General features: G+C 41.2%; 1 protein-coding gene across 1 annotated transcript; it reads right to left on the bottom strand.

Annotated features, from left to right (window-relative positions):
- Positions 1-42: 42 nt before the first annotated feature.
- On the bottom strand, positions 43-25,775 carry odad1 (outer dynein arm docking complex subunit 1). The gene is made up of 15 exons (XM_072586377.1): positions 25,528-25,775; positions 22,904-22,985; positions 22,544-22,643; positions 21,015-21,204; positions 18,791-18,913; positions 15,596-15,709; positions 11,483-11,550; positions 10,312-10,499; positions 9,575-9,709; positions 7,248-7,330; positions 6,390-6,558; positions 3,864-4,027; positions 3,430-3,533; positions 2,850-2,943; positions 43-1,678 (listed from the first exon to the last, which is right to left on the bottom strand). The coding sequence occupies exons 2-15, from the start codon at positions 22,965-22,967 to the stop codon at positions 1,625-1,627; spliced, it is 1,650 nt and encodes a 549-aa protein (XP_072442478.1). The 5' UTR covers positions 22,968-22,985; positions 25,528-25,775; the 3' UTR covers positions 43-1,624.
- Positions 25,776-25,924: the final 149 nt, after the last annotated feature.

Here is a 25,924-nt window from a genome sequence, read left to right as displayed (position 1 = left end):
AAAATTTAGAATTATTTTGTTATTTTTAATTGCAAATTAAAACAAAAGATTCTGGAATTTCCAAGATTAAAAGTGTCCTTTATTTGCTAATTCTCAAGGGAGAAGTGAACTCTAAGGAGTTACCCTGAGTTCTGAAAGGCAAGAGTCCTGGCTGAAGAGGTACTGAGTCACACACTAACCATGCTAAAGTGAAAATGATGGGCATGGCTAGCAGTAGTGTTCAACTAAGTTGCCTACATTTCAAACCACTTTAAAATTAAAATGTATCATTAGAATGCATTCTAAACAGCAAATATCTGTATTCATTGTTGGAATGTGAAAGCTATTTTCACACGATAACAAAGGGTATCTGACTTGCAGGGATATTTAGAGCTGGAAATATTTTGCACCTGTTGCCCTTGTCCTTCTAAGTGATGGAAGGAGCCTCAGTAAATTATTACAGAGTGTGACAGAAAACCCATATTTTACACATCTATCAGAGTGGATTAAATGCTGTCACAAATTTTTCTGTTCTTATAGACAGTAGACCAGAGAAACACTCTAATCAAGTTGAAACACCGTGATCTAACTCGTGTAAATTGAATCAACAAGAAGCTTAGCTTTCAGAATGTTACACTTAAAGATTCAGCATGGTTTCTCTTTAGAGCCTTAGGACATGTCATCATGTTGAAAGTAATATTATAAATGCAACTTGGTGTTATAGTCAGATAACTAAACCTCATGCCAACAATAATAACTGTAGTTACATAGTGCCTTTAATGGGAAAAAACTTACCAAAGGCATTTTACATCAGCATAACCAGAAGATAATAGCCGTGGTATGGAAGTTTAAATTCTTTAAAGATTACGACAAACACTGAGTTTCTCACTCAATGTCCTTTTGCTCTCAAACATAACTCTGTACCCAATGGCCTTTCAACAGAGATTTCCAACTAATTTGGGGCAGGAAGATCTGGTGAAGTCACTGTCCAGACTGAATCATATTCACTGAATCAAAGAGGCAATATGCTTCTCGCTATTTAACTATGAAAGAATAGCTTATTGTAATTGCTACAGTTCAATATTTATTATTAATGATCTACAGTGTTTCCATGACCGTGATTATCCCAATTAATTAACTCTTGGAGTTTCTAATTCTCAGCTTCAACAATCTGCATCTATAAGCAAATTCATAGCTAATACTATTTAGAGTGACCTGGCAAGTTCCTCTCGGCAGAATTATACAAGGGGCAATAATTTAATTCCATTCATGCTTTTTCTGCAATTACAAGGACTTCTAATTAAAAAAATGCACTGTGATCTAAAATTGATAGCCAGCAAAGAGTCAACACAGAACTCCCTTCCTAACAGCACTGTGAGTGTCTACACATGCCAACGATTACACTGGTTCAAGAAGGCAACTCACCATCACTTCCTCCAGGGTATTGAGAGATGGCCTAGCCAGTGATGCCCACATCCCATGAACAAATCTAGGGAAAAAACATACTGAGTAAAGAGACTGGAAAGAGAATATGGTGCAGTCATGGTAATTTCTGTAAGCATGAAGTGGTAAATCTTGTGAATATGATCTTCTTCAGCATTTCTTGGTTGATAGTACTGCTTTGAGGCCTTCAGAACTTTTGCAGTTAGTGGTCATAATGGCTGCTTTTCTTTAAAGCCTTTGCTTCTTTCTTCATCACCTGAAAACATTTGAGAAAGGAAAAAACTGAACTCATTAACACTATGGCACACCAGTCACAGAAGGAATAGTGCAAGTTATACAGATAAAGTTCAAACGCCACAGTTAACAAATCTGAGTTCTCCTGCTGACTAACTGCCAGCTGTGTATCAGTCTCTGGCCACAGAATGTAAAATCTTCTACATCCTTTCCTTGTCAGTATCTGAATATATTACAACTCTGTGATAATAGCCTGATAATCCTGTTTTAGATAATCTGATGTTGGTTGAGGGATAAATATAATTGAATACTATAAAGAACTCTCCTAGCCCTAAAATGTATGTGATTTTTCCTCATCTATCTGAGAAGAAACTCTAAATTTTTGTTTACATACATTTAAAACATGGCATTTTTAACAATGCAGTGCCCCTTCAGTACTGCATTGGAGTGTGGAGCCTGGACGTTAGGCTGTAGTCTCTGGAATGAGACTTAAACCAACTGTTCTGACTCAGAGACAATTGACACCTGCAGCTTGACCAGTCGACCCTTGTTGGGATCACTGATTGCTGGTATCTCGATTCTGAACTCCAAAGGAAATATTGTTGGGTATCTTTGGAGTTTCAAAATCCCTGCTTTCTCTATGCAACCTTTCTCCTTCCATTATGTTAGCCAAATGATCCAACACTGTTTAAATACTAAAGTCATAAGTCATTTAAAAAGAGATTGGCTTATATGACGTTTGGAAGAACTGAATTATTGCAAACCAATGCCAACAATGAGAACTGAGGAAAAAAAACAGCGAGGTTGGGACAGTACACAATATCCAATTTAAATTGTGAACAGCTGAAAGACATTAAGACAACCATCAGGAGTTACCTTTTATAATGAACCTTTGTGATGAGCATGTGCTGTAATGTTTTCTGTGGTCAGCTGTCACTTGGACAAGGTATCATAGGATTGTCAGCTCTGTTTAGTGGTACTTGCAGTGATAAGGAGTCAGCATCTCAAGGATGGTGGAAAGGCAACATAAATAAAGGTTTTTAGGATTGGCGTCTGGAATGTGATTGGGTTCAAACCAAACTTAACTGCAGGGGAGGAGCTGGAGCTTTATTACAGTAATATACATATTAATCAGTTAATTGCAGGGGAAGGAGGTTGTAATATCTTTAATAGGTCACATAGTCTGACCTTACCCCTTTCAATATTCTTTGCCGTAGTTCATTCTGAGTCAGGGGCCTCTCCTCCTCATCAGTCACTGGAGACTCCACGTCACTGTCATTATCATTTCTGGAAGAGTTAAATTTTTACCCATCACTTAATGAACTCTCCAATCCACATCATCAGGGAAGAAATGTAACTGTAATCTCTTTGCACTCCCCTCTGACCACCTCTCATCACCAATTTTCACCTCTACTGAACACAGTAACTAGTTAACATTTAGACTAGCATGTTTACATTCTGCCTTGTCTTTTTTCATTCAGAGTGGGCTGCTGCTCTGCTAATACTATATTTGCACTGCCCCCAAAGACCAGTTTTGCTCCTGGTGTACTTTGTACCATTCCTCATGTGAGCCACCCTGCAGGGGGGCAGTGAGAGAGTAACTGCACAGCTTGTTTGGGAAATGGTGTGAAACAAAGTGATTTATAAACCAAGAAGAAAATTATGAATTGAAAATATGAATCAGAACAGCTTGCAATCTCCACGTATTCATGATTATGTTGATCTCTGCCCCTCCCCCAAATTACTGATGGATTTGAGATGGGAGGTACAGACCCTGTGCTGGGAGGTTCAATGTAGACCGGTGGTGGAGGCTTTTTCAGATTCTGGCCCATTAACAAAATGGCAGCTTCCCGTGGGTCATAAGGCTTGTCATAATCCTGGAATGAAAAGGATGTAGAATAGTAATTGACAGCATTGTCAAAGAGACTCAGCATGCACGAACACGGCCTGAACTGAATTTAATCAGCTTTCTGTATAAACCTTTACCTGAGTCAATTCAGGACTAGTATCAGACTCCACTTAAAGGATACTGTTCAGCTCATGGTATTTATGAGAGTTCTTTCACTATGTCAGCTCACACAATTGTCAGCTGAGTGTTCATTAGAATAAAAATATCTACAGAAGTGGAAATCGCTTTCTTCCCTCCTGCAAAACTTAAAATAAACCATGAAAGCAGAGTGTGCATGGAGGACATAATTTATCGATACCTTAGATGCAAGGTAGGATTGGATAGACAGTAGTTCATTGGTGCGCTGTTCAATGAGGCCCAGGTACTGCATTACATTATTATCCCGGATTCCAGATGAAGATCCCAACATTTCATCCAAAACAGATCGATCGCAGTTCATTCCATTAAATAGTGAATCAATTTCTGTAGATGGAATAACTTCCAATTAAAATGCTCTTTCACATATATAACATTTTATTCATAAGCATAGAATAGAATCCTATAGTGTGGAAACAGTCCATTCAGCCCAATAAGTCCATATCTACTCTGTGAAGAACATACTACCCAGACTGACACCTGTCCCCTGTAACCCTGCATTCCCCATGACTAATCCACCTAACCTAGGCATCCCTGCCCAATATGGGCAATTAAGCATAGCCAATCCACCTAACCTGCACATCTTTAGGCTATGGGAGGAAACCCATGCAGACACAGGGAAAAATGTGCAAATTCCACACAGATAGTAACCCAAGGCTAGAATTGAAACTGGGTCCCTGGCCCTGTGAGGCAACGGTCCTAACTACTGAGCCACCGTGCCATCTATTGAGCCACTGTGCCACCCGTATCTTTAACAACTCATTGATATCCCAGCCTGGAATCACAGTCATGAATGCAATCTTGTTCAGCAAACATAGGAAACACGTGGTCACAAATGACATTATATTTGAGCCATCTACCTGACTGGATAAGCTTCTTCCTCCAAACCACAGTGAATACAACTGTCTTCTATTACCTGGCTCCACTATAACCAAGTCAATTCTTTCCAAAAGCCCACTTCTAGAGCACCCACCTCCAAATTTAGTCTCAAAAAACAAGATTCCACCCAGTAATTTAACATGTTACTCTCAGAAAGAAATCTATTAAATTTGCCTTTGAATAGATCATATTTACTGATCCACCATCTTTCCCAGGGCCTGTTCCACAGATTGGCTCACTGAAACCTTGGGTCAGATTTTGCAGTTGTAAGGACACAGAAACTGTCAGCACTTGCTATCATTGTGTATTGAAGCTGGCAGCATCTGCTGTCATCAACCTATGCTCAGTAAAACTCAGAAGGTGCTGCCAGTGATTCCCTGCTCCCTGACAGGCTGGGCCATTGAAATTCCCAAAGACAGCAATCTTTAATAGTCACTGATCTGAGAACTTGTCTTCTTAGCTATAATAGTGGTATTAAAAATCCCTGAAAAAGTTATTCCTTACTAATAAGGAATGTTGTATTAGCTCACTGGGCAAACCCTTTGACCTGGAAGGCTATTTTTTAAAAACTGTGGAATGCCAAATTTTTCCAATTTATGACGAATGTTTGATTTTTTTAAACATAAAAATGACTTTTTTCTAAGAACCTATAGTATTTGAACAATTACTTTAATATTTATATTGTAATTTTATTACATTCTCTAAAATTTATAAAATGAAATATCAGCATATTTTAATTCATAGCTTGCCACCTGTGGGAATTCTTCAATTTATTGGCTACTAACCGGCTTTATGGTAGCTTTATAGTTGCTGGATGTTTGGAGAAACCCTTCACTTGATGCCAAATTCAATTTAAGCCCAGAAAATAAATGCTACAAAAGGTTGCTGGATCTTTGAGTAGCTATGTTTGTTGTCAGTGATTTGTGCCTTCACTTCATTTATTGACCACAAAATTCTGGCCATTGTTTGCTCAAGAGTTAGAAAAACCCATCTGGTTCACTAATGTCCTTCAGGGAAGGAAATTTGTAATCCTTAGCTGGTCTGGCCTATACATGACTCCAGACCCCCCCCCCCCAGTAATATTGTTGACTCTTAACTGCCCTCTAGACAATTAGAGATGGGAAATAAAGCTGGTCTAGCCAGTGACAGCCATGTCCCATGAGTGAATTTTTTAAAAAGATATATTTGAATTTATATGCTTCCACACCCTCATCCCTTCAGGTACTAGACATATTATCCAGATGTATTGCTCTGGAGAAAGGACAACAGCTTATTGTGGTCGATAATATCTCATAGGAGGACTGTCAAGTATCTTTGGATCCGTACTTCAGCTAAAGTGAACATCTTCAGAAGTGGAGGTGACAAAGACAGGATGAAAAGACGTTCTAACAGTAGAACTTTGTCTTCCATTGACATTGCTTAAATTGCACTCTTGGATAGCTGTTTGTTACAGTCTCAATTCTTCATCATCTGCAGAACAGTGTGAAGTCATGAAATGATTTGTGGACTAATCAACTGTCTCACCAGCGAACAGTTCATCCATGTCTGTAATAATTTTCTCCCAGTCAGTAACAGGTTAGTCCTATGAAGCAAGATGGCTTTTATGAGTTCTCTCTACCCATGCAAGACAGAGGATATCCACTTTGGATGCTACCTTTGATTTCCAAGCTAAAGTATGGTCTCCATTTATTTCTACAGTTCTGGAGGGGTTTCAAATCCTATAGCTTCTGACTGAAGTGGGCATACAATCACTGAGCATGTCACTGATATAATAAATAAATATGCAATAAATATTTAGGTTTTTGTTTACTTTCTTTGAGTTGGTCGAGTATCTTTCTGATCCCTCTGATTCTGTTGTCATATTTGGTGGCCTGTTTGCTTGCTTCCTCCTGTTGAGTTTCGATCTTCTTTAGAATAACTTGATGTTCTTGCTCCCTTTGTTGTTCTTGTGATTTGAAGTCTTCAATTTGTGCCTGGATCTACATTAAAAAACAAGTGTGCAGGAGAGGAACTGAGTTGTCAGAGGATTGAATGGATAAACTAATACTTTAAAGGAAACACTTTCAAAAGGAGCCTTCTTCAGAAATTAATTTAGGAACCTACATTTATATGATGCTTTTCAAAAACACAAGATATGCCAAGTGACAGTTTTCACAGTCACTTAATTAATTTTGATGTGCAGTGGTTGCTATTTTGTGGGGAAATGTAACAGCCAATATGGCTGCAACAGAGTCCCTAAAACAGCAATGAGATACTGAACAAATGATCCATTTTTAAGTCATATTTGTTGAAGGATAAACATTGGCCAGGATATCTTTGGAACAAATAATTTCATAAATATCCTTCCCTTCAGATTCTTTTTTTAGGCTTCACCAGCTCATGGAAATTTCTGGATCTTATTTCTCACTAATGATGCTGGACAACTTGAATACTAAGAATTGCATTGAGCTGTCATAAAGGTGACTGTCACCAAAGAATTTTACTCCTGCACTACTGACTGATGTCCTCCCAGATAATCGAACACCTCTCTGCAGACATAGATTGAAAATGGGTTTGGAATCTGCCTCAGTGGGTCACTGAAGTTGGGCGCCAGTCTTCACACCCTCTACCCATGTTTCTGAAGAATGATTAGTTATTAAAAATAAAATATATGTTTGTAAATACTTACATCAGCAATCTCCTCCTGCAGTCTCTCAATTTCACTGTTCTGCTCATTGATGTAATTAAACAATGCAAAGTTCCGATCTTCCACTGTCAGAGAAAAACACCGTGTAATTTGAGAGTTAGAATGAAGATATTTAGCCCTTTTCCAACCGTTAAGGAGGTAACAGAAACCCTAATCTCTCATGCTGCCATTTCAACAGTCATTATCACCAACACCCTTGGATTACTGATGAAAAGTAATTGAGTTAAAATTACAACAACTCTGATGGGAGGAGTGTGCATGTAATCAAGTCCTGGATTAGTGGTGCTGGAAGAGCACAGCAGTTCAGGCAGCATCCAACGAGCAGCGAAATCAACGTTTCGGGCAAAAGCCCTTTGAAAGGCTTTTGCCCGAAACGTTGATTTCGCTGCTCGTTGGATGCTGCCTGAACTGCTGTGCTCTTCCAGCACCACTAATCCAGTATTTGATTTTCAGCATCTGCAGTCATTGTTTTTACCATGTAATCAAGTCCCACTACTCATGAACCATACGAAAAATATAAATGTCTATTGAATCAAAGCAGCAAATTTGTCTCTCTTTTATATTAGTTTCAGAGTATGAACTCAAAAAAAGACTCATTTGCTATAAGCAAGATTTATTCTTCAAATGTGGCAAAATAATGAACTAAATTACTATTCAGAATAAAATTATATCCCCTTAATCCCAAACACTTGTTCATATACAGACAGATAACTCAGCTCTAGATGGGTTTGGAAAAATAGGTAAAAAAGGAAATAACAACACCATCATAGTCAAGAGTATGAATTCATTTAATAGAATGAGTTGATTTCTCATTTTTGCTTTGATTCCCTGTCAAGATGTTCAATTTGCTGAGAGTTGCAGAATTATGGAAGATCTTCAGACCAGATTCAGATGGGAAATAGCTAGAAGTTATGATTTTTAAAACTTTGTGAGATTTTCAAAGTACTTTTAGCTAATTCTGCTTTACGGTTTGTTTCTTGCTAACAGAGAGAGCTGCTTTCCACTGCAAGTATCTTCAACAACAACTCATATTCAAAATTTGTGAATACACCTGTTAGAAACAAACTTAACAAAATTAGCCATGACCACCAAAACTGGAAACAAGACAATTTATTTTCCGATCTTGTCAAATGCTAAAACAAATGACTAAAGAGCATTTAAACAAGTATACAGTTATACCTTTGAGCAGCGTGAGGTCACCTCTCCTGACTCCTACATTACCCAATCACCCTAGTTCTCTGCCTAACTTGTGACCTGACTGCCCCTACGTGACTTCTCCTTATCTTGATTAGATTCTACTTCTATCTCCTTGGGCCGTTAGCTGCAACCGTTTTGTAACTATATTAACACTTGCTGTGCTAGTGTTTTCTATTCTGCTTTTCTGCCTGCACAAACTTGTTTTGCCCAGAAGTTTGCTAACCTGATCTTTGCCTGCAGCAGTCCTATATACTTGTTTGTCAGCGCTATGCTTAAGCTTATTATCACTACCCATTTTGCTACATCTGCGAAAACAACACCCTTCCCCATTTCTCACACACCCAGCAACAAAATGCACAGACCCTGGGGTTTTTTCTACATCAGTGTTTCCAGCAATTGAAGGCATTAAATTCAGTTCTTATCTCTCTCAAAAGCTCCAGAGTTTCTTTAAAAATAACTTGCTTTTTCAGTAAATAATCCACTGTTTTCTTTGACCCCTTGACATTTGATTTTTAAGAAATCACATGATAAAGCCTCCTCGACCCAGAAATGTCCAGATAGTTCCATATTCAGTTCCTCACAGTCCATAAATATATATGTGTATTCCTCACAAAATGTTAACTTTGTTTCTTTTTTTCACATGCTGCCAGCCCTACAGAATAATGTTCAGTGCTTCCTGTTCATATTTCTAAACAGAGTTACTTAATGGACAATTATTTCTGTAAATAAAACATATCCTGCTATAATGACAGTGCTACTGTCTGTTAAGCATTAGAATGGTGGGGTCCTTGTGTTTCTCAAGAGTAGAATTTTAAACGATGCTGGGATTGCTTTGTGATGGTACAACCGCCATCACATTTTAAAAAAAGAATGAAAGACAGCATCTTGAGAACTGATGATCCCTGATCGAACAGCATAACCAGACACCACAATACACATTCTGTGATTGACTCCTTCCCTTACTCCACCCCGCCCACCCACTGTTACCATACTCCTAATTCCAGGTCCCTCCATTAGCCCTCACACCCTCTCCCCTGAACCAGAGAAACTGGTTCTGACTGTGCTATTCAACTAAATTTCTCCCTCATGGTGCACTGCAAGTGTTGCCTCACCTTCTTTGAACTTTGCCACCACCACATTCAGATTGTCCTCTCCTGTGAGTGCTCGGATCTGCTGGAAGGCAGCTTCATACATCTCCACAGTCTCTTCCCTTGTGTCCTTCTTTTTCCTCGCTGAGTCTCCACGTTCTGAGGATAAGATTTAAGGACACCAGTGAATATTAAAGAGAGATTTGCATTTATGTAGCAACTTTAAAGAGTGATACAGTAGTGTCTGAGTATATATGGAGTTGTAATTTAAGAAGTTTGAGCTTAATTCTCACAAGTCCAGTTTGAGAATTTGAATTCAGTTTTCAAAAATCTGTTGTCGGTAAATTTGACCACAAAGCTATCAGACTGTAATAAAAACACAATTGGATTACCACAGTCCTTCAGGGAAGGAGAACTGCTGCCCTTACCTGGTCAGGATCTCCATTTGTCACTGATGTGAACTTAACTACTCTTGGAACTTTAGAAATAGGAACAGGAGTATAAGATGTGGACTCCATGACCATTCATCACAATCATGGCCGTTCTTCTACCAAGCTTCACTTTTCTGCCCAATGCTCCATTCCTTTCTGACTGAGAAACTCAGTTGTATCATTATTGCTTAAATATACATGGACAATAAATGCCAAACTTGCTAGTGACATCCGCACTTGGAGAATTAAAAACACATGCCCCTCATGCAGCATACTCCTACTAATAACCGATGTTTCTGCTAATGAAGGGATTTTTAACATTATTTTTACCTCGCTTGTGGAAGCCGTGTAATGCCTCATCTTCACTCAATCGCTCCTGAGTTTTAATTCCCATAAACTCCTTCAGCTTCCTATCGTGGTCAATAACTCTTTGAAGTTCCTTCATCTCAGCCGCATGCAGTGCCAGGTCCTTTTCTGCCTTCTCCTTCATTTGCTGCATCTTTGTCTGTGCCTCATCCCTACATCAGATCATCGCAAGGAGATCAGTCAGAGCTCAGCTGTTCCAATCTTACACAGAAAAAGAAATACTCTCTTCCACTCTTATTGCAAGATGCTGATTCCTTTCTGGAGTTTGCTTCCACAGGCACAGGCCACCCCTCAGTACATCAGTCTTAGCAAGACCAACATTTTTGCCCATTTTCTAGCTGTCTTTGAGAAAGTAGCACTGGTTATTTCCTTGAACTACTGCAGTTCAATACTTTGTACTGGCTCTTGAGATAACGGAATGGTTTTCCAGACCACTTAAGAGTTAACTACATGCTTTAACTGTGATGGTGTGTACCTGTGTTGTGCTGGACCACAGGGGGTATTAAAGTTAGGCCAGATCCTGTCCATAACCAATCTCCGTGGAATTGTTAGCTAGGGATCAGGAACAAGGCTGTTGTTCCCTGATTCCAGCCCTTGGGTACTCAGCCCAATCACAATGTTTTAATTGCTTGAAATCAGTTAACTCAATGCAGGCTGTGATCTATGACCTTGCTGATGGATATGCCACATCTTTGCACTGCTTCAACTGGGAATGTACAGGGAATTAATTGCAAACAGCTCTCTCTTTGTGTCTTAAGACTCTTGATATCAGGTTGGAACTCTGAAATATAAATGCACTTCAATGCCACAGCATTTCATTTGTTTTATATTCTCCAAATTGGAAACAGCTATATGCAGAACTAAAGAGGAAAGCAAAGTGTAGGACAGGCTGCATGTGTTGGGGTAATCTCTAGGCCGTTTTTATCAGCTGTACTGAGTTCAGTTTCACACACGCAATGTTTCAGTCATATCCAATGCACTGGCAGCAATTCACGTAAATGGGTTTCCAGCATTCTCCATTTGATAATCATTCTGACCTCAGTGTGATGGGATATTTCAGAACACTGATGATCTGTTATCTGTTAATACACATAAATATAGTTGAGAAGGTTGTCCCATGGGTGTGATAGCTCACCTAGCTTCGTATGCAGCAGTTGAAGTGTCAATCACAGAACCAATTTCCTTTCGAATCTCGAGAAGTTCCTGATCAAAATGAGAGAGGCACGTACAATAGCTGGGGTTAGACCACATGACAGGGAATGCTACTCCACTGCTACACAACTACAACAGCATCACTGCCCCTTCAGTGCATGATTGGCCAACACCACAGGAAAGAATGTAGAAACTATTCAGTTCCCACACTTCAATTAAATCATGGCTAAGAGCGGGTAGTCTGTCTTGTATGTTACTTTGTAACTCGGTGCAGAACACAGTTTATTCAGTTTATTTCTACAGACGCTAGCTTTTTTTTGTGGAAAGTGGTGTTATTGGCTGGCCAGCATTTAGTGCTTGTCTCTACTTGCCCTCAAGATTATGCTGGTGAGCTGCCTTTTTAAACTGCTGCTATATGTTGACCCACAATACCCTTAGGAAGGGATTCTAAAATTTTAGCAAAGAAACGGCGAAATATTTCCAAGTCAGGATGGTGAGTGGCTTGGAGGGAAACATGCATGTGATGTTGTTCCAATATCCGCTACCCTTGTCCTTCTAGGTGGAAGTGGTTGTGGGTTTGGAAGGTGCTATCTAAGGATCTTTGGTGAATTTCTAAAGACCATCTTGTAGATTGTACACACTGCTGCTACTAAGCATAGTGGAGGGAGTGGATGTTTGTGGATGTCGTGCCAATTGGGATGCTTTGTCCTAGATAGTGTCAAGCTTCTTGGGTGTTGTTGAAGCTGCACCCCAGGCAAATGGATAGTATTCCATCACACTCCTGGCTTATGCCTTGTCAATGATGGATAGGTTCTGGGGAGTCAGGATGTTAGTTACTTACTGAAGTATTCCTAGCCTTTGACCTGTTCTTGTAGTCACTGTGTTTATATGGTGAGTCCAGTTTAGTTTCAGGTCAATAGTAACACCCACGTTGTTGATAGTGGGGGATTCAGTGATAATAATACCATTGAATGTCAAGGGGCAATGGATATATTGTCTCTTATTGGAGATAGTCATTACTTGGCATTTGTGTGGTGAAAATGTTACTTGCCACTTGTCAGCCCAAGCCTAGACATTGTTCAGATCTTGAGGCATTTGAACATGAACTGCTTCAGTATCTAAGGAGACATGAATGGTGATAAGCATTATGCCATCAGTGGCAAACATTCCCACTTCTAACCTTTTGATGGAGGGATGGTCGTTGATAAAGCAGCTGAAGATGATTGGGTCTAGGACGCTAGCCTGAAGAACACCTGCACAGGTATCCTGCAGCTGAGATGAATGACCTCTAACAACCACAACCATCTTCCTTTGTACCAGGTATGACTCCAATCACTTAAAGTTTGCCCCCTGATAGATTGATTCTAGTTTTGCTAGGGGTCCTTGATGCCACACTTGGCCAAAGACAGCCTTGATGTCAAGGCCTGTCACTCTTACCCCAACTCTGGGATTCAGTTCTTTTGCCCATGTTTGAAGCAAGGCTGTAATGAGGTCAGGACTGAGTGTCCCTCGCAGTCCATGCTGGGTGTCACTGAGTAGGTCATTGTTGAGCAGGTGCTGCCTGATGGCCCTATTAATGACATCTACTTTCACTTTACTGATGATCAAGAGTACTGATGGGGCGACAATTGGCTGGGTTGGATTTGTCCTGCTTTATATATACAGGGCATACCTGAACAATTTTTCACATTATCAGGTAGGTACCAATGTTGTAACTGTTCTGAAAGTGCTTGGTTAGGGGAGTAGCAAGTTCTGGAGCACAAGTCTTCAGTACCATTGCCTGAATATGTCAGGGCCTGTAAACTTTGCAGAATCCAGTGTCTCTATCTATTTCCTGATATCACGTGGAGTGAATCAAATTGGCTGAAGACTTGTATCTGTGATGCTGGGGACTACTGGTGGAAGCTGAGCTTGATCAACCACTTGGTACTTCTGACTCAAGATTGCTGTGAATGCCTCAACCTTATCTTTTGCACTGATATGTTGGTCTCTTCCATATTTCTGGAACCACTGCCTCCAATGAGCTGTTTAATTGTTCACTATCATTCATGACTAAATGTATCAGGACTGCATAGCTTAGATCTTGTTGGTTGTGGGATCTCTTAGCTCTGTCGATCACTTGCTGTTTATGCTGTTTGGCATGCAAGTAGTTCAGTTTGATAGCTTCACTAGACTGACACCTCATTTTTTAGGTATGCCTGCTGCTGCTCCTACCATGCCCTCTGACACTCTCCATTGAACCAGAGTTGATCCCAAGGCTTGATGGTTATAGTTGAGGAGGGGATATGCAGGGCCATGAGGTAGTAGATTATGCTGGAGTACAATTATGCTGTAGTTGATGACCCACAGCATCTTGTGGATGTCCAGTCTTGAGTTGCTAGATCTGTTTGAAGTCTGTCCTATTTAGCATGATGATAGTGCCACACAATACCATGGAGGTTACTCTCAATGTTAAGGCAGATTTCATCTCCACAAGGACTGACACTGTCATGGCTGGCAAATTGGTAAGGATGAAGTTAACTATGTTTTTCCTTCTTGTTGATTCTCTCACCACCTGCTGCATACCCAGTCTAGCAGCAATGTCCTTTAGGAACTGACCAGCTTGATCTATAGTGATGTTGCCCAGCCACTCTTGGTGATGGACTTTGAAATTCCACACACACAATACACTTTCCGCCTTTGCCATCTTCATTTCCTTCTCCAAATGTTGTTCAACATGGAGGAGTACTATTTCATCAGCCGAGAGAGGTATGTGGCATCCAGTAGGAGGTTTTCTTGCCAGTGTTTAACCTGAAGGCATGAGATGTCATGGAGTCCAGAGTCAATGTTAAGGATCCCAGGACAGTTCCCTCCCAACTGTTTACCACTCTGCTGTCACCTCTGTTAGGTCTGTCCTGGAATGGTGATGCTGATGTCTGTAATCGTTGTCATGATTCCGTGAGTATGACTATGTCAGGCTGTTGCTTGACTAGTCTGTGATATAGCTCTTTCAATTTTGGGAGTAATGCACAGAAGTTAGAAAGGAAGACTTTGCAGGGTTGACAGAGCTGTTCTTGCTGTTGTCTTTTCTGGTGCCATGTGGTCCATCCAGTTTCAATTCTTTATTGAGACTTTGTAGCGATTGATTCAACTGAGTGGCTTGCTAGACCCCCCTTCCCCCCCCAATTTCAGAGGGCAGTTGAGAGTCAATAACATTGCTGTGGGTCTGGAGTCACATGGAGACAAAACCAGGTGAGGATGGCAAACTTCCTTCTCTTAAGAACATTAGTGAGCAAAATGGGCTTTTCCAACAATCCACAATGGTTTCATGATCATCGGTAGATTCTTAAGTCCAGATATTTTTTATATTTGCTGGTGCAGGATTTGAATTCAAGACTCCAGAACATTAGCTGAGTTTCTGAATTAACGGTCGATTGATGATACCACTAGGCCATTGCTTCCCCTAGTTCCTCATTCCTCATCTAAATCTTGTCTACATCAATGCCCATTCCTTTCCTGTCCATTCCCCACCATGGCGGTCACAGTCCAGATGTTCTTGCATTGTTTTTGTAGTGCCCCACATTGACTTACCATCTTTCTGTGCTGCATATGGAGATTTCTGCTCTCTGTTGTTCACTTGCTGTACAACAATAAGATTGAGATTTTCCCAAATGGGTCTAAATTAGATCACTGGTTTGAATTCCACCCTAACCAGTTATGAAATTGAATTCAATAAATTGGATATGTCAGTAATTACAGGGCAGCAGATGGCCAGCATGTCTACATACATTCCTCTTTTCCCACTATGTGGTTAACTTGTCATGAACTTGCAGTAGCTAGGGATGGGCAATAAACACAAATCTCTTCAGAGTCACCCAAGAAAAGCAAACTAAAAGCTAAGTATCACCAAATATTTTTTGCTGTGAAAGATAAATGAGCATGAATAAACATTTGCTGCAGGTTGGCATCAAAACTTCCATGCTGAAATGGGGACTTTTGAGTCAGAGAACCTTGGTCTGCAGTCCCTGAGTACCTCATACTTTGAGCAAAATGAGAATATGCCATGAATGAAAGACTATCCAAAATGAGACAAACAAGAATGATTTTCAATACTTACTTTTCCCAGTTTCTTCTGGAGCTGCTCAAACCTTCTACGCTCAACACGTAGAGTGTCAATCTGCTCCCTCAACTCCCCATTCTTCGTAAGCTGGGTATTAAACTTCCTCAGGGTCTGCAGATAAGGGGCAGTAATGACTACAGATTATTCCAAGTGAAAGGATAGTAGAGTTGTCAATTTTGGTTGGACGTATTCCTGGAAAAGTCATCACCTGACTACTTATCTCCGTCCACTGCATCTCCACATTTTCACAATGGATTGACCAACACCTCTGTCCTTATGATGCCCATTTTCCCATATTAGATGGAAAGTGAAAAGATTCATTTGCAGTAAATTTAATGTCAAGAGAATGGGACTGCGTAAAATGTTAAAAATATTAAAATCTCAAATTTGACACAAAAATGATCAATTTCAGGTTTAACAGAGACAGACAGTGGTACGCAATAAGCCCACTTTCAGAAAGAAAGCTGACTATAAAAATATAATGAGGCTAGGAGATTCACGTTTAATCTCTTTTCCAGACTCTCTGGCCAAGTTCCAAGACCATGGGAAGCCTAATAACTCAGGGGAGGCACGGGATAGTTTTAGGGCAAAGGTAAGTGTTCTGGATGTAGGTTCGCTCGATGAGCTGGAAGGTTCATTTCCAGACGTTTCGTCACCCTACTAGGTAACATCTTCAGTGGGCCTCCAGGTGAAGCACTGCTGATAATTTCTGCTTTTTATTCATGTTTGGGTTTCTTTGGGTTGGTGATGTCATTTCCTGTGGTGATGTCATTTCCTGCTCTTTTTCTCAGGGGACAGTAGATGGGGTCTAACTCGATATGTTTGTTGATAGAGTTCCAGTTGGAATGCCATACTTCTAGGAATTCTTGTGCATGTCTTTGGCTTGTCCCAAGATGGATGTGTTGTCCCAGTTGAAGTGGTGTCCTTCCTTATCTCTATATAAGGATACTAGTGAGAGAGAATCATGTCATTTTGTGGCTAGTTGATGTTCATGTATCTTGATGGTTAGTTTTCTGCCTGTTTGTCCAATGTAGTGTTTGTTACAGCTCTTGCGTGGTATTTTGTAAATGACATTAGTTTTGCTTGTCTGTATAGAGTCTTTCAAGTTCATTAGCTGCTGTTTTAGTGTGTCGGTGGGTCTGTGGGCTACCATGATGCCAAGGGGTCTTAATAGTCTGGCAGTCATTTTTGAGATGTCTTTGATGTAGGGGAGAGTGGCTCGGGTTTCTGGACGTGTTTTGTCTGCTTGTTTGGGTTTGTTGCTGAGAAATCGGCGGACTGTGTTCAGAGACATGCATGAGAATTCCTAGAAGCATAGCATTCCAACAGGAACTCTATCAACAAACACATTGAGTTAGACCACAACTACCACCCCCTGAGAAAAAGAACAGGAAATGGCATCACCACAGGAAATGACACCAAACCAAAGAAACTCAAACATATAAATAGAAAGCAGGAATTATTAGCAGTGCTTCGCCCAGAGGCTCACTGAAGATGTGACCTAGTAGGGTGATGAAACATCTGGAAATGAACCTTCCAGCTCAGTGAGCAAACCTACATCCAGAACCTCAACCTGAGCTACAAATCTTCTCAAAACTTGCTAAAAGTTAAGTATCCTTGAAGCACTGCCAATGGATTCTCCCTGAGCCCCCAACAAAATTACCTCCTCTTCATGGATCCCTTCCCAATTAAAACATCATATCACCCCAGGGTCAGATATTGGACCAGAAGCCCCCTTCACTCCCAGAAGCAGCTGGAGGCTCTTTACCTGGGTCTGTGTGCTGCTCTGGAGAACCCTTTGGCTGACCAGGAGCCAAACCTGTCAACGAAGCTGACTCAGGGCAGGAATCTTGTAAAATAAAATACACTGGCTGTGGGAGTAAAACTCTCCAGCAAGAAAACTGGACTTGGAGGGTTCCCATTTGAAAACCCAATTCCTTCTTGGAAAACCCACTTGTCAATATCAGGGCCTTTTGTTACTCGTTTGGATAATTCTTGACTTTCCATCAAAAAGCCAACTTTCCTTGCCTTAAATATTTCAAGTAAGGACGTCTTTCGCCAATGATTTACTTTTGGGTTTTGTTTGTAGCAGTTTTCTAAAGTTTAATCTTAATTTCCTGGAAGCTCCAGATCAATCCTGGAAGTTTGGCAACTTCATGGAATCAATTGGGAGCCAACCCATTTCAGTTCTAAATCCAGTAAAAGACTCTGTAGATCAATCTATGTATGATACTACAGATGAACCTTTGAACTTTGAGCCCGCTATGGGAGAAACTGCAATACACAGCTTATGAAAAGTAGAAACATATTGTCACCTTTAATAGCTACATCTCATTACTGCCAAAACAAACCATTGCTTAACCCAGCAGAGCATTTAAAAAGGATTGTAAATTTAACATCTGCTTTGTGATAGGTTTTGTTTTACCTGACCTGTTTGGACATGTTATGATGTACCTCTGTGGCCATCATATCCTGAGGTGAGATTTGAACCCTTACCTTCTGGTCTAGAGGTAGGGATAGAAACCTTTGTATTGCTTCAAATTAAGTTAGCTGGGCAGCAACTGAAACAGATGATAACAGGCATTAATGTTGTTGGGACCAAAGCAAAGTCCCAGCTCCCAAAAGAATCCATTGTATTCACTCATTCTGTTTGGCTATATGCCAGTTGGTTGTGTTATGTCTGTTCGTGTTTGTAAAGTGAGACAGCACTGACTTTACAGCGTGAAATATAGTTGAGAGAGAGCGCAGGAATGCCTTGTTTGATACGTCAAATATTAGCAAAACTAGAAAGTCGAGCAACATACAAGACGTCAATCTAATTCATCATTCAATATTTGTTTTGCGAATTTTCTATGTATTTTACTCCCTGATTGCTCATGACAGTATGTGGAAATGAATCTTGATTTCTATCCAGTGGTCCTGCTGGAAAATGTTCAGCTCTGATATGTTCAAATATTGATACTTGTGGTCATGCATGAAGCAAGACAGAGCCCCAAAAAGAGGTAAACAAAAGGGAGGCAGTCACTTCATGACTGTAAAAGGACTCCCTTTTTATTTCTCTGAGCTTCTAGTCTTCTGATATTTTGGGTCTCACCATTTCCTGTCATTACTTTGAATTAATTGGTCAGCACCATTGTCTGTTATTGATTGCTGATGTTTTCCTGTTCATGGTCACATTCTGAGAATTCTTACCCTGTCCAACCTGTCCTCCATGATTCCAATGTTCTTCACTGCCTGTTCATTCATCAGTTGAACATTTACATTTTTACTCAAGCCCTTCTTCTGCTCAAAGATCTTTTGCTTCAATATCTTTATCTATTAAAAAGAAGTTGAATAGAAAGATAACTTCTATAAATAATCAACATTATATGGAATAAGAAATAACTGCACAAATAGGGTGGCGCATGTGGTGCCATTATTTAAGAAGGGTGATAAGGAAAAGCCAAGGAACTATAGACCAGTGAGCCTGATGGTCAGTGCTGGGTAAGTTGTTGGAGAGACACTGAGGGACAGGGTTTACATGTATTTGGAAAAGCAAGGTCTGATTTGGGGTAGTCAGCATAGCTTTGTGCATGGGAAATCATGTCTCACGAACCTGATTGAGTTTTTTTGAAGTGGTGATAAAGAAGATTGATGATGGCAGAGTGGTATGGACTTCAGCAAGGCATTCGACAAGATTCTGCATGGTACATTGGTTAGAAAGGTTAGATCACATGGGATCCGGGGGAGCGAGCCAATTGGATACAAATTGTCTTGAAGGTAGATACAGAGGGTTGTGGTAGAGAGTTGTTTTTCAGACTGGAGGCCTGTCACCAGCAGTGTTCTGCAAGGATCAATGATGGGTCCACTGCTTTTCATCATTTATATAAATTATTTGAATGTGAATATAGGAGGTATGGTTAGTAAGTTTGCAGATAACACCAAAATTGATGATGTAATGGAGAGTGAAGAAGGTTATCTCAGAGTACAACGGTACCTTGAGGGGCCAATGGGCAGAGGAATGGCAGATGGAGTTTAATTTAGATAAATGTGAGATGTTACATTTTGGCAAGGCAAATCAAGTCAAGACTTATAGTTAATGGTAGGGTCCTGGGGATTATTGCTGAACAGAGACCTAGGAACATAGGTGCATAGTTCTTTGAAAGTGGAGTTGCAGGGAGACAGGGTGATAAAAGAGGTGTTTGGCACAGTTGCTTTCAATGCCTAGAGCATTGAGTAAAGGTTTTGGGATGTCATGTTGCGGCTGTACAGGAGATTGGTTAGGCTACTTTTAGAAATCTGCATTCAGTTCTGGTCTCCTTGTTATAGGAGACTGTTGTTAAACTTGAAAGGGTTCAGAAAAGATTTACAAGGATGTTGCAGGGATTGGAGGGTTTGAGCTGTAAGGAGAGGCCGAATAGGCTCGAGTTTTGTTCCCTGGAGAATCAGTGGCTGAAGAGTGACCTTATAGAAGTTTATAACATCATGAGGGGCATGGATAGGGTGAAAAGCCAAGGTCTATTTTCTAGGGTAAGGGAGTCCAAAACTAGAGGGCGTAGGTTTAAGGTCTGAGGGAAAATATTTAAAAGGGGCCTGAGGGGTGGACAAAATTTCAGATTTGACTCCAGGGCAGCTGTTAGCCTGACTATTGTTGGATTAGAGAGGAGAATGCTCTTTAAACACTTCCGTTGACTCTGGCTGGAGAGTGTGGATGTTGGAGTAAGGGCAGAATTGGCTTCACTGTTCTCCTAACATATTCTCCTCCCACTCTTTATGTCCAGTCACACCTGAAGAAAGGTCACTGGAGTAGGGAAACATTAACACTGGTTTGATACAGGGCAGATAAGATTATAAAATAGAGTGGGTACAAGAAGCATTTTGTTCCTGCTCCTTCCTGAGTTTAGAAGTATTATCCAGATATCTGAAGTGTCCTCAGAAGCAAAGATTCTGTTCTGTTAAGAGAGTGTCTGAACCCACCTTATCCATGGCAATAAAGGCCAAGCAGAGGTTTTGCTGGAAATACCACCTCGTCCCAATACTGTACACCAGCATAGTCCGCTTATTCTTCCTGCTCGGATATTCTTACCTGAGCCATCCCCAATTTGGGTTCTTTCTCACACCCCTCACCCGCTTTGCAACTGGACCTCTATCCACTCCCACCAACCCCATCCCTAAAGCCAGGTATCTTCCCCCGCTGGAAAACCACCGACTGTCCCAGGACTGCCTCTTGGACCCAGGATGTGGCCTCTGAGCTGCCCAAGGTTCTGTCAATTCTTTGGGCTGTAAGTTGCCCAGTGGTTTGTCGATGAGGCCTAGTCAAGAGAATCTTCAGAATCTCCCACTATCACTCCCAGATAGTCTCACGACATGTTAGACCATGTTCCACTCCAGAAGTTCCTAATCACCCCAGTGAGTTGTGAGTGACCATTATCTGCACCTCATGTTCAAGATCCATGATCATTTGCTTCTCTCTAGCAATCTGGTCCTCCAGTTCTTCCTGGTAGCTGAGCATATTCTGAACACTTTCAATGTTTTCCTGGTCCTCTTTCTGGTTGCGTTTACTGTCTAACAGCCTTAGGTTCAACATTAACTCCTCACGTTCCTTTTCCAGGTTCTCAATTTCCGCCCTGGCAAAACCAGAAAGATCAGGAATTAATGCTCTCGTAAATAGTGAGCATTAAAATCAGAAAGAATGTAACTTATAAAACTTATAACTTATGCCAAGATAAACTATCAAAGAAGGGTGGCTCAGTGGTGCCTCACAGCACCAGGGACCAGTGTTTGATTCCAGCCTTGGGTGATTTTCTGTTTGGAATTTGCACATTCTCCCCATGTCTGTGTGTGTTTCCTCCAGTTGCTTTGGTTCCCTCCCACAATCAAACATGTCCAGCTTAGGTGGAGTGGCCATGCAAAAAAAATTACCCTGTAGCATCCAAGGATGTGTAGGTTAGGTGCATTTAGGGGCAGGGACTAGGTCTGGGTGGGATGGCCTTCGGAGGGTCAGTGCAGACTTGATGGACTAAATTGTTTCCTTCTGCTGTCAAGGGATTCTAATGATTCCAATATTAAACACTTCCAGGACAGACACAGCAAGGGTTAAAAACCATGTAAACCTTCTACATTGTCCCATCAAATACTCCATAAGCTGATACTGGGCAAATTTATCCTAGTTTCAAGAAATAGTCAATTCTGATTCCTCTAGTATATTTGAAGGTGATTGAATGAATTGTAGATTTTCACCATTAATGGTACCTATTTGGAAGAGGGAATTTTCTGTCCAAATATTCAAACCCTTAGTGCCCTTAAATGTCGTTTCCTGTTCTTTTTGTCAGGGGTAGTAAATGGGATTCAAGACATAATGTTTGTTGATAGAGTTCCAGTTGGACTGCCATGCTTCTAGGAATTCCACACATGTCTCTGTTTGGCCTGTCCTAGGATGGATGTATTGTCCCAGTCAAAGAGGTGTCCTTCCTTATCTGTATATAAAGATACTAGTGAGAGTGGGTCATGTCTTTGGATCAAAAAAGACATGACCCACTCTCACTAATATCCTTACATACAGATGAGGAAGGACACCACTTCGACTGGGACAACATATCCATCCTAGGACAAGCCAAATAGAGACACCCTCGAGAATTCCTAGAAGCATGGCACTCCAACTGGAATTCTTTCGATTCTCACATTGACTTGGATTCCAATTACTACTCCCTGAAAAAAAAAGGAAATGACATCACCAACCAAAGGAAACCTAAACACATAAATAAAAAGTGGGTCATACCATTGGTGCTTCACCAGAGGCTCATTGATTATATTACCTAGTATGGTGACGAAACATCTGAAAACGAACCTTCCGGTTCAGCAAGGAAACCTACATCCAGAACTTCAACTTGAGCTACAAATCTTCTCAAAACTTGCTGACTGTATTTTCATTCCAACTTCAGCCTGGTGAAGGTTGCTGATACTTACAACTGTTTCCTGAGCAGCTGCTGTGACTCGAGCGTGTAGGCCTGGCGGTCTCCTTCCATGATTCGAAACTGATGCTGCAGCTTTGCCAACTCTGTTTCAGCTGTAAGAGAATAGCCAAGATCTCAGAGAGCAGTAAGGGGCAGATTGAAGGAATGAGAAGGCATTGACGTAATAGCTTTCACTCCTCTGAAAATGGCCCAAACATGAAACCTAAGAGGTGGATTTGGTGGAGATTGGTTAACGCAGGGAAGATGAATGCATTGTACTTTTAAAAGCACCAGGTGTCTAGTATACAGGTAGTTGACGAGTACACAAAAACCTCCAACCCAACACAATTTAGATACCAAACACATTTCCTACCAAGTCCCTCCATGTCTCCATTACTTGCGTTGGAATGATTGCTTGAGGCACTCCCACGAGGCATTGTTATCTTCTAGATTATCTATGGGACACAAAAATACATTTTATTGATATCTCAAACAACAATAGCATGCTTTCTTCCCTCTCAAATTTTCACCTGTGACTGTATTAGTTGACGTAGAGAGCTTTGATGGACAGTCAATATCCTGTAGTTTTGAGGTCTCTGATCATCCTACACTCCACAGTTCATTGAATCACAGAAGTGTTATTGTGCAGGAGGCCTTTTGGCCCTTTGCATCACCCTTAGCTCTTCAAATTAACATAATTACTTACAGCCAATCTCCTTTTTCCCATACACCTGCACATTATTTCAATGCAAATAATCATGTTGAATTTTGCACATGGAGCTGCACACAAAGTATTACTAGCACTGAATTCAGACAGTGTTTAGTGCAGGAATATGCAACTTTCTATCTGAAATCAGAATATGCCCAGAGGGAACATTTAAAGTGATACATGCCAGTGAATGCTTCATGTACAGTTCTTCATTGAACCCATAATCTCACACTAAACTAGGAGTATATTTAAGAAGGAAATCAGTAGGGCAAAAAGAGAACGTGGGATAACTTTGGCAAATAGGGTTAAGGAGAATCCAAAGGATTTTTTATAAATACATTGAGGACAAAAGGGTAACTAGGGAGACAATAGGACCCCTCAAAGATCAGCAAAGCAGCCTTTGTGTGGCACCACAAGAGATGAGGGAAATAATAAACAAGTAATTTGCATCAGACTGGAGGCCTGTGACCAGTGGTATGTCACAAGGATTAGTGCTGGGCCCACTGCTTTTTGTCATGTGAACATAGGCGGTATAGAGAGTAAGTTTGCAGATGACACCAAAATTGGAGGTTTAGTGGAGAGTGAAGAAGGTTATCTCAGAGTAGAATGGGACCTTGATCAGATAGGCCAAAGGGCTGACAAGGAGGATTTTAATTTAGACAAGTGTGAGGCGCTACATTTTGGAAAAGCAAATCTTAGCAGGACTTATATACATAATGGTAATGCCCTGGAGAGTGCAGGTTCATAGTTCCTCGAAAGTGGAATCTCAGGTAGATAAGATAGTGAAGAAAGCATTTGGTATGGTTTGCTTTATGAGTCAGAGTATTGAGTACAGGAGTTGTGAGGTCATGTTTTTTTAGATTAGATTACTTACAGTGTGGAAACAGGCCCTTCGGCCCAACAAGTCCACACCGCCCCGCCGAAGCGTAACCCACCCTTACCCCTACATCTACATCTACCCCTTACCTAACACTACGGGCAATTTAGCATGGCCAATTCACCTGACCTGCACATCTTTGGACTGTGGGAGGAAACCGGAGCACCCGGAGGAGAACATGCAAACTCCACACAGTCAGTCGCCTGAGGCGGGAATTGAACCCGGAACTCTGGCGCTGTGAGGCAGCAGTGCTAACCACTGTGCCACCGTGCCGCCCCTGTGCCACCGTGTCCTGTGGCTCTACAGGACATTGGGGCGGCCACTTTTGGAATATTGTGTATAATTCTGGTCTCCCTGCTATAGGAAGAATGTTATGAAACTTGAAAGGGTTCAGAAAAGATTTACAAGGGTTGGAGGGTTCGAGCTATAGGGAGAAGCTGAATGGGCTGGGCTGTTTTACCTGGAGTGTCGGAGGCTGAGGGGTGACCTTATAGGGGTTTATAAAATCATGAGGGGCATGGATAGAATAAACAGCCAAGCTCTTTTCCCTGGGTTGGGGTAGTCCATAACTAGAAGGCATAGGTTTAGGGCACAAGGGGAAAAATTTAAAAGGGCCCAAAGGGGCAGCTTTTTCATGCGAAGGGTGTTGCATGTATAGAATGAGCTGCCTGAGGAAGTGGTGGAGGCTGGTAAAATTACAGCACTTAAAAGGTATGTGGATGGGGACATGAATAGGAGGGATATAGGCCAAGTGTTGGCAAATGGGACTAGATTAATTTAGGAAAACTGATTGGATGGATGAGTTAGACCGAAGGGTTTGTTTCTGTAATGTACATCTCTATGACTACATGACTCTAAATGTTCAAAATCCATTTAAGTATTTCCTAGAGGGTTGAGTATTTGGCTGAAGCCCCATAAGTTGCAGTTTTTTCTATCCTTGAGGACTTTCAGCAACAAGCCTTGTTGAGATGTTCAAGGAGTATTTAAGAAGGTTAAACAGTTTCATTGGCTGGTTTGGATTTCTTAAGATCTTACCAGGTGGGACTTTAGCCTCAGAAACACTCACTTTAGGAAAACTTCAGACCAAATTACACTGCAGCACCAATGTGGAGGGTTATTGCTGTGTCACCACCCGCCATTACATCGGAGACCTTTTAGATTAAAGCAAGGATTGCGGGAAACGACATTTCTTTTTCTTTTGTAACCATTCCGACTGAAATCTGCCTGGATTGTTTGGCATTGTAATGCAACGAAATCAAAGCAACGACACTCGGGAATGGGCCCCCGTTGGATCAGTGGGCACATTGCCAGTTAATCGAACAAAATCTGTTTTCCGGGTTCAGATCATACAGCTTGCAAATCGGCAGCAGGACAGTTGGGTGCAAAGTTGGTGCAAAATATCGGGACCTACCCCAACTGGAGGGTGCAGTGAGAGCCGGAACCGAAACTTTTCTCCAGAAAGTGCTGCCCTGAATAAGGGTCACCGGACTCCAAACGTTATCTTTGTTTCTCTTTCCACAGATGCTGCCAGACCTGCCGAATTTCTCCAGCAATTTGTTTTTGGTGTTTCAGAAAATGTTGTGTATTTCAGGAGGCAACGTTGTTAGCAACGGTGTCCAGGGTTAGGGCTAACAGCCAATCCGGGGCCAGGCTCGATTTGGATACACCGCTGTTGCCGTGACTCCGCGATGTAGCGTTTCCTGGGGACAGGCGGAACTGAACGGAGATCCACCTTTTATTTAAAGAGGTCCCAAACCTCTGCGCTTGTTGTGGAGGTTCGGCTTCAGTCTGCACTCTTTGATTTATGA

The sequence above is a fragment of the Chiloscyllium punctatum genome, chromosome 16, assembly GCF_047496795.1.
Source record: "Chiloscyllium punctatum isolate Juve2018m chromosome 16, sChiPun1.3, whole genome shotgun sequence".
NCBI classification, from domain to species: domain Eukaryota; kingdom Metazoa; phylum Chordata; class Chondrichthyes; order Orectolobiformes; family Hemiscylliidae; genus Chiloscyllium; species Chiloscyllium punctatum.
This window is presented reverse-complemented; position numbering and strand designations above follow the sequence as displayed.